Below are 12,115 nucleotides of genomic sequence, written 5' to 3'. Positions count from 1 at the left end.
TAAAATGTACCTTTAGTACAATTAAATATATAGAATATTTCCTAGAATCTTTCAAGACAAAGTGCCTGGATTAAGAAATGTGTGTGATATAGTGCACTTCAATTTCTATCTACACAGAGCCCGGGGATTTTGAACATTGGAGTACTGAGTCTTGGGAGCATTTTCCCACTGGGAATGCTTTCCATGTAAGCATGACCTCTGAGTTCTTAGTCCGGTGTCTCAATCAGGTGCTGAAAAGATCAGGGCAGCTACTGGACAATGTAATTATAACCCAGAAGATGGAGAGGCTTTCCAGTAGCTGTTTTTTAGCTAACAATAAACATGACACCATTATGTTATTAGCTAGCAATAAACATGACACCATTATGTTATTAGCTTTGGCGTGGGACAGCCTACGGTTGAGTTAGGCAACAATTGAAATCCAGTGAGAGCAGGTTTGGTGCACGAGTTCAGCAGTGCATTGCTTATTAGTGCTAGCATTGACATTAAAACCCGAATTCTGATATTGGTGGCTCAAGGAGTGGATCAGACCGCCAGACGTGCTTGTGGCGTTTTGTGAATTGGATCGACATTTAAAAATCTAAAGGTTCTTTGAAAAAATTGGATTCCTGGATTCTCTTGGCAAACAGGAAGACCTGGCCCTGTTGACACACGGCAACAACTGTGTGAAGAACCTCACACTCTCCAGGCCCCAGTTGTCTCCTTGCCTTCCCTTTTCCCCCTGAATTTGGAGTCGAGGATTAATCCCCATTTATCATCACACTTGTCCCTGTAACTTCTCTTGTTGAAAAGAAATAGTTCTCTGTAGCCATGACTCCATGAAAGTAGAAAGACAAAAATTACCAGGAAGGACAGCTTTATGAATATACATACATCATGTGCTTGACCACTGGAGGCATTTGAAATTGCTTTTCTATTCTAAAATAAGGGAGTCCGAGTTTGTTCCCCATCTAAGCAACATATTGTCCAATGACATGGCCCAACATACCCGGGAATCCTCCAGGGTAATTTTCAGAAGCTCCCCCCCCATCCCCCGGGGGTTGCATCCCCTGCCCTTTGGTTTAGGATGGCTGTATTGAAAACCAGGAAGGAAATTCTTCTTGAATCAATCATTCACTCTAACTGATCCTAAGTATCTAAATTACTATGTAGCTTGGAAATTACACTGTAGAGGCTAACACCTTAAAAAGATTTTTGGCAGACTAAACTATGCCCCTCAGGCTCCTTGTCTTAACACAGTCCTGGACAAGAGCTAAGATTTCTTAATGGTCCCACATGGCAGCACTCCAACTTGCAATTAAGTTGCATTTTAATAGTTCATTTTATATTGATTGTTTGAAGCTTATAATTCCTTTTGTCTTAACAATATTAGGAATGTTGAGCATTTCTCTAAGGTTTGCTCAAAAATTCCTTTTTAACTATGTAAAGGGATTGTATCATAGTCATTTTTTCTGCAAAGTTTCCAACCAAAGCTCTTATTCCTTCAATAAAGTTGATGATAAAGTATTAAAAACATGAAGAAATTCTACTTCAAGGAACTAGCTGTCCACTGGTACTCTATTAAGGAGAAGTAACACTTTTTCTTCCCTCTTCTAAAGAATAACATAGTAGGTTCAGCACAAGTACAAGAAAGTAAATCCTCTAAACATTAGTTCTACTTGTGAAGAGACCATGTACATGGGTCCAGGACCTCTCCGTCTGCATCCAGGAAGATAGTAGGTTTTTATTTCAAATGCCTTACCCCTAGGAGTGATGAAGAGGAAACCCCTACTCTACCAAATAAATGGTGGATATCAGTTTTATCCTAGAAGTGCTTCCTGCAAAGACCTGGTTTCCCAGAAAAATGAATAAGAAAAATGAGAATGTACCCTCATGTCAGTATTTAATACAACTTCTGTGGTAAGAACTGTGGCTACTGTGCCCACCCCTAGTCAGCAATAGAACAGCCTAGACGCACAAACAAGTAATCGAAATCAGCTGGTCCACATGAGTGTTGTCAGGGCAGTTCGTTCTCCAAAGGGAGCACATGTACATGCAACCACTTGTTTCAGGCCCTGGACAAGTGAGGGCCAGCAGGAATCTACAAGGCACTGAGGAAAAATCCGACATAGTTCTTATCCAAGCAACGGCCAGCCCTCCGAGGCAAGTAGTAGCCAGAACGTTACCCCATGACTTCTAAGTTGTACTATGAAATTCTCATTCCACAGAGATTCTGAAAGATTATCAAGATCCTTGAGAACTCCCTGGAAGGCGGAGAGATGCTCAGAGCCAGCTCACTTGGAGGCAGAATGGTCTGCCGAAGTGGAGGTGGGTGAGCCAACATGGAAGAGAACAGGGTCAGTAGTACCTGAGTTCTGGGCTTTAGCTACAAACCCAGAAACCATCCTTCTGGGGCACTGTCTATGGAAGTCCTTCTCCAAGTCAGAGATGTGCTGTGGGGAAACAAGAGTAGGCAGGAAGGAAAGGACGGGAACATTTTTCTGCAACTTCTTGGCTCCATCTGTGTTCACCAATCACATATGCAAATCACTCTTTTTTTTTTTTTTTTTGCCATGCAGGGATAAACGGACATCTTACGGACATAGAAAGTAGAATCCTGACCTGCCAAGCTTCTGCTTGTTAAACAACTAAGTGTCGATTGACAAAATATCCAGATTGCAAAATGCCCCGCCCCTCCCCCTTCTCCCACCAGCATAAGAGGCAATGGGGTTGGGGGGCAACTGGAGAAGGAAACGGAATCATGCGGGTGCACCAGGAAAGGCTCAGTGTTGGTGACAGCAGAGTTGGTGAGTGTGTTGTGGGCATTACCTCTCGATGAGGCTTCCAGGAAGGCTCCCGCTCAAGTCCTGGTGGCTCTGAGAACAAGCATTCTTGCATCAATAGCTAATAGGCTGTCCAACCAGATGTTATCTGGGTGGGATAAGAGGGTGAGAAAACAGACCTGTTGTACGCTATTGTCAACTATATCGCTGTGGTCAGAGAGGGCTGGTCGTGTGGTGTTTAGCGGGGCACCTCTTTCATGGCGAGGCGGACCAGATTACATGGCTGTTTAAATCCATTTCCTCTTGTGATTGGTAAAACACGAGCGTTATAATCATTCATGCATTACTAAAGCCTCCTTTCCATCATTTTCAAGGGACATTAATTTTTTTTTTTTCTAGAACAGAGCATGCATCCAGCAGAAAAAGTAAAGCATTTAACTTTTCTAAGCAATCTTTTGCAATAAGCACTCTCCAAACAACTGCGCGGGGTACCTGTGACAAGACTGGAGATGATGAGTGGCAAGACCAGCATTTGCAACATCCGCATCAGAAGCTCCCCGGGAAAGGAGAAGTACTTCACCTCCCGATAGCTCATTTTGTATGGTCGGAGGCTAAATCCAAGGATTGTACCTGAAGGTGTGAAAAGAAGGAAGGAAGATAAATTCAGTCTTTTTTAGAAATCGAAGCAACAGTCCTAGATAAATAAGTGTTTAGCTGGTGGCTGTTCATGTCTGACAAGAACAAATTTATTCAAGCAGCAAATATTTGTATAGCTTTGGGTTCAAGGGGTACATTTATCTCTGTAGTCATTATCTGGAAAGACCCGGCTAAATCCGCGGTTCCAATTCAAACTCATAGAAAAACGTTTCTGGTTTGAGCAAATGAAAAATTTCTTCGTGCAACTTGAATGTAGTGATACTCATTTTGATATGGCTCAGTACACAGAGTTGCCAAGAACTGGACAAAATTAAGAAACAAATCACTCATGAACAAGGTGATGTCGGGGGGGAGGGAGGCCTTATTATAATAAATTCCCTCATAACAACTGATGTTAGAACTGCTAGCATAACCATTATAAAGGCTAGTGTGATGTTAGTCTCATTCCAATTAGAAAAAAAACCCCTCTTGTTCCCATTGTTAATCCATTTTCATCATCTCCCTGTCTGCACACCACATTTTCTCGCCCTGTCTACACGGTCTTGACATTGCCTTGGCAACATATTGTACAGACTTGTTAGTTGCTGGCAAGAGAAGACTCCAAAATGAGCAGAGATTTTTCTCCCAAAAGCTTTCCCTGAAAACCTGGGGAAAATAGAGGAAAGAGAAAACAATTTTCTCCTTAATTTTCCTTCTGCTCCTGAAACTTTGAAGTATATATTCAGAATAATTTTATATGTCAATCTAATTGTGCTTGACACCTGTTGACATGTGCAGATATTAAAAAAGGTTATTGACTGGATTCCCTCTCCTCATTCTAAATTTTCCTAGTTCCAAGAAAGTTTACTTATTCCAATTGTGTCAATATTTGCAAAAGTTTGCCCTATTATTACTAAAATGTGATTCCATGAAAAGAAAAAAATCCCATGTAAGAGAAAATGCCCAGTACTGAGGTAACCAAAGCTAGAGATGGAGGAAGAGGAAGTATAGAGGGTAGACACATTTTTCCAAAGAAGACAAGCCGCCTTTAGCAGAAATTGAAATAACTTTTTATGAAATGGGCTTTTTCCCTTTATGAAATAGAACACAAAGCTAATTTCATTGCCATTACAGCTTCAATTTCAATTCTTAGGTCTCAGCAATCCATGAAGGTTTTTTTTTTTTTTTTTGACTATAAATGTGAGGTCTTTAAGAAGTTCATGGATAATCAGTATTATGAAAAACTATGCATGGATTTCCATTTTTCTGCACCAAAAAAACCTTAACTTTTAATTTTTATTTATTTTTATTAATTCCATTTTATCCACAATGTTTTGGAAGTAACTGCAGTCTGTGACACTCTAAAGTGAATCTGAGTCTCTCTAACTAGCAAATCCAACTGGTCAAGATCTCAGAGCCTTCAGGGAAATACTGATCCCCCACCCTGACCTCCTACCCCCACAGTAGCAGTAATATGCTCAAGAGAGAAAAGGCGATCTGGAAAAGAAAGAAGAATGGGAAGCAAAAATTTTGCCCATAATGGCTCTACCACTTAAATACATAGCAAATAGTAACTGCTTACTGACTCTTAATATATGCTGGGTACTATTGTCAGCGAGTTATTTGTGTTAGCAAGTCCGATCCTCATAGGAATCCCAGGAGGTGGGTATTATTTTACTGTTGGAGAGACCTAATCACAGTGAACTGAAGTATATTTGACTTTGGGTTCAGTTTTAAGTGGCAGAGCTAGGATACAAACCCAGGCAGTTTCAACTTAGATCCCTGCTTGCTGATAACTCCCTTATGTATAGCCTGCTTTCTGTAGCACAGACAGCCACCTTAGCCCATCAGTTTCTTTCCAGAATGCTCCAATACATTGTTAAATACATGACAATCACACAAAATTTGCTTTTTTCTTTTTTTTTTTTTTAAATAAAGACTTATTTATTTCGACAGGCAGAATGGACAGTGAGAGAGAGACAGAGAGAAAGGTCTTCCTTTGCTGTTGGTTCACCCCTGGTCTCCCATGGGGTGCAGGGCCCAAGAACTTGGGCCATCCTCCACTGCACTCCCGGGCCACAGCAGAGAGCTGGCCTTGGAAGAGGGGCAACCGGGACAGAATCCGGCGCCCCGACCGGGACTAGAACCCGGTGTGCCGGCGCCGCAAGGCGGAGGATTAGCCTGTTGAGCCGCAGCGCCGGCCCAAAATTTGCTTTTCTACATAAAATCACCATAAACATCACTTTTCAATCTCATGATATCAAATCCAATAGCTGTATCAGGATTTTTTAAAATTGTTGAACACTCAGATTGCTTGCATTTTTCACTTCTAGGAAGAACATGATGATGGGTGCATGCAGGGTAATTTACATTTTTTGGTTTAAGAGGAAGGGAACCAGTGCCTCCAAGAATCTGACTACCTCGATCAGTGTTATCAAATGAGTTTCCCAAAGCTTTGGTCCAGCAGCTTAATGCTCTGTGAGTAAATGAGGCTTTATTTTCTATACTCTCAGGAGCACAGTATTATTTATCATAAAGACATTGTTAAAAGAAGGTTTCACTTACATCATGAGTCAACAATAGATATTAAGTAAATACCAAAGAAAACAATATCTAATGATGGGGATAATTTCTAATTGTATTTTTTCCAAGCATCTACTGGATCTTAATCATTTAAGAGCTCATGTATATATGTGTTTGTGTTTGGTATAAGTTCTTTATAAAATAATTATACTTTGCCTAGGTATATAATTTGCTAAAATTATTTTTCTAATTTGCATGCCCTATTACTTTAAAATGCAAAGGTTTTGCATTTTTGCAAAATCATATTTTTATTACATGATTTATTTGAGTTAAAAGCTTTAATTTCTTCCCCCTTCCAAGTTTAATAAACATTTAATTCCTTTTTCTTGAGTCTTTGCTTGTTTTCTTTGAAAATACCTGACCTTGAATTTTCCTTGATTTGGAGTAAGGCTTATATTTAATATTGATTTTCAACATGAGTGATTCAACACAGCAGCATCCATAACACAGGAATTGATAACAAGTTAAATGTTTGATAAATAATTTACTTTACTTCCAATCAAATGCAATTTTACTGAAAGTACGTGTTTTGGGATTTTATTTAGATACATTTAGACATTTCCCATTATTAAACTTACTACAAAAATGTGCACAGTAAACACGGGAAGTTCATTTTCACTATCTGGAACTTGAACATATCAAGTTGTTAGGTATTCCCACATAACAATTTAAAACTAGTCTTGCTTCTACAAGTTTATGCTCAATTGGCTGATTGTTATTAGGAATGTGTTTACTGGGGCAGGCATTGTGGTGCAGCAGGCTAAGCCACCACATTTCAGAGTACCTGACTTCAAGTTCGTCTCTGCTTCCAATTCAGCTCCCTGCTAATGTGCACATTCGGAGGCAGGCAGCAGACGCACTTGAGTTTCTGTACTTTGTAGTTTCTCCATGTAGGAGACCAGGATTGAGTTGCTGGCTTTGGACTGGGCTAGCCCTAGCTGTTGTAGGCATTTAGGGAATGAACCTGTAGATGGTAGATCTTTCTCTACCTTTCAAATAAATGAAAATAGACATTAAAAAATGCATTTACTTGCAAACACCACTAAGAGTATGTAGAATGCTGGTTAGTCCAAAATATCTATTTACTTTATGACTTACAAATGACTGATAGAATTGGCTGCTCTACTAATGACCTAGGTCCTAGAACAAGAGATAAACTAGTGTGGATAAAGGAAGAAATTACTCTAAATACTAAATGCACTTGATCTCTCATCTCCCAAAGTCTGCTTGTGCCAACACTGATTCTACTCCTCTGTACAGCTACACTAACTCTTTTTCTTCTTGGGTGTCTACTGCCTTCTCTCCTCTTGTCCATTAAATCTGCATTACTTATTGTAAACAATTTTCATTTCAGTTAAGAGGGAAAAGCCAGCCAGCTTAGTAAATGGATTCTGGGCACTGTGTGAAAAATATCTGTTAATGCTCCAATCCGCCAAATAGATCACCCAACTGTTAACAGCTGGGTGGTCAAGCGATTTCTTTTCTTTTTAAATGTTTACTTATTTTTATCTACTTGAAAGGTAAAATATGAGAGAGAGATTCTATCCTCTGGTTCATTCCCCAAATGCCCAGAATAGCCAGAGCTGGGTCAGGCCTAAACAGGATCCAGAAACTCTATCCAGATCTCCCCACATGGGTGACAGAAACTATAGTACGTGAGACATCATCTTCTGCCTCCCAAGTGCATTAGCAGGAAGCGGGATCAGAAGCAGAGTAGCCAGGACTCAAACCTGGCACTCTGATATGGAATGCAGGTATCTTAGGCAGCGACTTAACCACTGCACCTGCCATTATTGTGTCAGAGATAATTAGTAGCTGATGTGGGCAATTATGAACAAAACCCAGTGATCTTTCTATTACACTTTTAATGTCTCAAACACATATCCTTGTAGCCTGGGTCCAAGGAAGGTTCTTACGTGAGCTCAGGTCCCGAGTCTTCAGCATCACTAACTCCTACATTGTATATATCCTTGTGTAATAACCTTGGATCTCTTAGAGAAGCCTTGGAGGCACCCAGAACATCTTGGAACCCTTCATAGGTCTTCTTACTTGTTGAAGTCAAAATATTATCATTAGGTCACTGTTTAAAATGGCTACACCAGTTCCGCATTTATGGAATGATTTAACTAAACGTACAAAGTTTATTTTAAATAGCCTGCATATTCCCTCTGCTGCACAGTTTAATCATTGCAAACCACCAGTAACAGACGTGGGAAGAGCACTGAATGAGCACATGGTTCAGGGTTCTCAATACAGCCATGGGGTGCATGGTCGTTGACAAGTCCTCAGATCTACTTGGGCTGTAGTTATCCACACCTCATAGATGAAGAAGAATTAGAGTCATTCTGTGGGTAAGTAAATTTCCGAAACCGTAGAGCCGGCGTGGAGGGGGCCCCAGGAGGCTTTGGAAGGAGCCAGCTGCTTGCCCTGGGCCATGGCGAGGGGCTGAGGTGGGCTTAGCACCCAGGCTGCCCAGCTCCAGAGTCCAGACTTCTCACCCCCTCCCCCGAACTCACAGCCTCTCGGTTGTCAAAACACTACGAATTCATGGCGCCTCGGGCGGCACACACTATTTTGTCTACCTTTTCATTTTGTTTTGAGTTAGGTTAACGAAATCTAGAACTTAAGCTGGGGAAAGGTTTTGTTGGTTTTGCTTAATGAGGTCAAAATCTAGCTTTTTCCAACCCATGTGCTGAACAAATCAACAAAAACCATTTTTCTTCAGCTTTCTGCTCTGACCAGCAGTGTCAGAGGTGAGGTCAACGGTGGGGTCAGCCAGCTACCAGCATCGAATCAAGGGCAAATGCTCTGATGCAAAAACTGCTTTTTGGGTAAGCAATTCAGGTTGCTGATGGCATTCTACCCCAGCCTGGAAACAGCCTTCCCCAAAATACATTCTCAGCCTGGTGTACAGACTTCCCCGAGCCCTCTCTGCCCTTCCCACCTGTGAGCGGGCACTTATTGGAAGCACACTGACAGCCCCAGAGCTCATCAAAAGCTTTCTGGCCCCAGATCCTCAGCGCCAAAGAACAGATCATCTAATATTGAGAGCTCTGCAAAACACTAAAAATCAGAAAAACCTCCCAGCAGGATTTATTAGAGCTGAAACAAACTTTGCCGAGTTGGCATCTCAGTGACAATATGCAACAGGTGAATGTCATGAACGATATTCAGATGGTTCTCTCTCAGTCCATAATCTTACAGCATTCCTGCTTTAGTATTTTAGCCAAGTTTCAGCATCTAGGAACATTTCTATTAAGATGTCTCCAGGTAATCAAAATTAACTCTGCTGGTAGAATGCTTTGAACAAAGATGCGTTTTTGTTTAAATACTTGCTCTCTTCCAATGTGAAAATGGCTCAAGAAGGGAGTCACGCAGGGGTTGGTTCCCCTGGGGACTCCAACAAACACTTCTTTGGAAGATTAAATATCATCTCCCTTTCTAAACCAAGACACAGTGTACTGTACACAGAGCCTCAGAAAGAATATATCTCTGGCTTGCTTTGTAAGGCCAAAAACACAAGTAAAAAGCTAAAGGCCTATTTTAGGTATTTGGTTCATATTTAACCTGATAAAAATCAATGAAAACATCAAGATGCCAGAAAATAGTCAAAAGTGAAAGTATGTGGCATAATTTGAAGTAAAATTTAGACCAAGTCATCCAATTTAACATTTGCAAATGTTAGAAATTGAAATAGTAAAATTTAGCTGTCATTCCTTTTTTTTTTGACAGGCAGAGTGGACAGTGAGAGAGAGAGAGAGAGAGAAAGGTCTTCCTTTTCTGTTGGTTCACCCCCAGTGGCTGCCGCGCTGATCCAAAGCCAGGAGACAGGTGCTTCTCCTGGTCTCCCATGGGGTGCAGGGCCCAAGCACTTGGGCCATCCTCCACTGCACTCCCAGGCAGAGAGCTGGCCTGGAAGAGGAGCAATCGGGACAGAATCCGGCGCCCTGACCGGGACTAGAACCCGGTGTGCCACCGCCGCAGGCAGAGGATTACGGCGCCGGCCTGTCATTCCTCTTTATCTACAGAATCTGTTATAACCATGTTGGTAGATCAAAGTCTCCTAGAATTATCACTCACCATCCAGGATCCTGTAAAATGAGGCGGTACTCCACAGGAGTGCAGATGCCGGAAGAAGAAAATCTACATGTAACAGAGGCATGATCTTGAGATGACAACCTCACATTGTGAAGCCAAACATAATGAAAGCAGAGTACCCAACCAAGGTGAGCCAACGAGCATCTATAGTCACACCGGCCAGAGGCCATTCCAACTCCTACCCAGAAAAAGACGGGTCTCAAGAGCTCTAGCCAGCAAGAGACCACTTGTATGAGAGCCAGCACGAGGAGAATAACAGCTCTAAAAAGGGTTGTTGATAGCACACCATTGGTTTTATGTAACAAAATGCTACTGTTTCCCAATGAGGATCTTTTCATTTATGTAAGAAAACAAACCAAGAAAAATAGTACTCATTCGTCTCTAAGAAACAACAATCAGAGGTACAAGGTAACATCCTCACAGGCCCGACGTCCCATCAACTTTGCCAGACTACTGGTTAGAAGTCAGTCCCAAGCCCCACCCAACTTAACAAACGAGATATGGAAGTTAGTGGTCTATCGCACATGCAAAGCTGCTTCTGGTGTGGTATAAATACACTCACAGTGAAGGTGCTCCATAGGTATTTGGTGAATGAATGATGTGCAATTCTAGTCCGGCTCTGTTTAAGTCTTCTTGTGACCCTGGATAAGTGTTTTGCCTCCTGTGCCTCAATTATTTTTTCTATATTTTTTTTTTTAAGATTTTTTATTTGAAAGGCAGAGTTAGAGATCTTCTATCCACTGGTTTACTCCCCAAACGGCCACAACAGCCGGAGCTGGACCAGACCGAAGCAAGGAGCCAGGAGCTTCTTCTGGGTCTCCTGCATGGGTGCAGGGATCAAAGTACTTGGGCCATCATGCTGTGCCTTCCTAAACACACTGGCAGGAAGCTAATCCAGATCACCTTCTTAATAAGGCCTACCCTGAACTTTCTTCTGCCTTAAGAGCTGTTGAAACAAAGCTGGCTATCACCTCCCAAAACACAATTCTCCACTGTATTATACTTGTTTATTGTCTCCTTTTACAAAAACATACACTCTGGTCCTAATTCTGCCAGTAAATTAGGCTAAAATATTCTTTATGTAAATGATTTTTCACATCAACCCCATAGGATTTAATATCACTTTCTCATTAATCAAGAGATTGCAGTCTAGGAGCATCCCATATGGGCACTGTTTTTTTGGTTTTTTTTTTGTCCTGGCTGCTCCACTTCTGATCCAGCTGCCTGGGGAAGGACCAGAAGATGACCCAAGGACTTGCAACCACATGGGAGACCTGGATGAAGCTACTGGTTCCTGGTTTTGACTGTTGCAGCCATTTGCGGGCTGAACAAGCAGATGGAAGACACTTCTCTCACTCCCTCTAACTCTGCCCTTCAAATAAATAAAATAAATCTTTAAAAAAAATTTTTTTTTTAATTTGTCAGGTAGAGTTACAGACAGTGGGAGGGAGAGACAGAGAGAAAGGTCCTCCCTCCGTTGGTTCACCCCCGAAATGGCCGCTACAGCCAGAGCTATGCCGATCCGAAGCCAGGAGCCAGGTGCCTCTTCCTGGTCTCCCACACGGGTGCAGGGCCCAAGCACTTGGGCCATCCTCCACTGCCTTTCTGGGCCACAGCAGAGAGTGGGACTGGAAGAGGAGCAACCAAGACTAGAACCCGGGGCCCATAATAAAATAAATCTTAAAAAAAAATTACAGTTTACAAAGAATCAGCCAACTGGCCAAGGTTATGTTTTAGTGAGTTACATGGCAGAATGGGGTTTCTGGCTATTCCTTTATCTTGAAATCATATAATCTCTTCTGGCCTCTTTTGTCTTTGTCAGCTGTAAGATGGGAGAGATTAGAATAGGCAGCATATAAGATCATCTTGAATTTTAAGTCTCAGCAGAATGCTCCGGGCTTAAGAGAACCAGGTGGGGCTGGGCATTTGTTGCAGTGGTTATACTTGGGATGTCAGCATCCCATACCGGAGTGCCCAGGTGCCTGTTTCAAGCCCTGCTTCTTCCTCCAATGCAAACTCTGGGGAGCAGAAATGAG

At 41.9% G+C, this 12,115-nt stretch overlaps 1 protein-coding gene across 1 annotated transcript in view; it reads right to left on the bottom strand.

Moving 5' to 3' along the window:
• Window positions 1-12,115, bottom strand: part of SLC1A3 (solute carrier family 1 member 3) — an 87,000-nt gene that overhangs the window by 60,347 nt on the left and 14,538 nt on the right. The window contains exon 3 of the mRNA XM_062211981.1: window positions 3,255-3,392. Coding sequence (XP_062067965.1) covers window positions 3,255-3,392 — 138 coding nt within the window. The remainder of the gene's footprint in view (window positions 1-3,254; window positions 3,393-12,115) is intronic.

The sequence above is a fragment of the Lepus europaeus genome, chromosome 15 (assembly GCF_033115175.1).
Source record: "Lepus europaeus isolate LE1 chromosome 15, mLepTim1.pri, whole genome shotgun sequence".
NCBI classification, from domain to species: domain Eukaryota; kingdom Metazoa; phylum Chordata; class Mammalia; order Lagomorpha; family Leporidae; genus Lepus; species Lepus europaeus.
The sequence above is the reverse complement of the archived record's forward strand: the minus strand, read 5'-3'. Positions and strand labels throughout refer to the sequence as shown.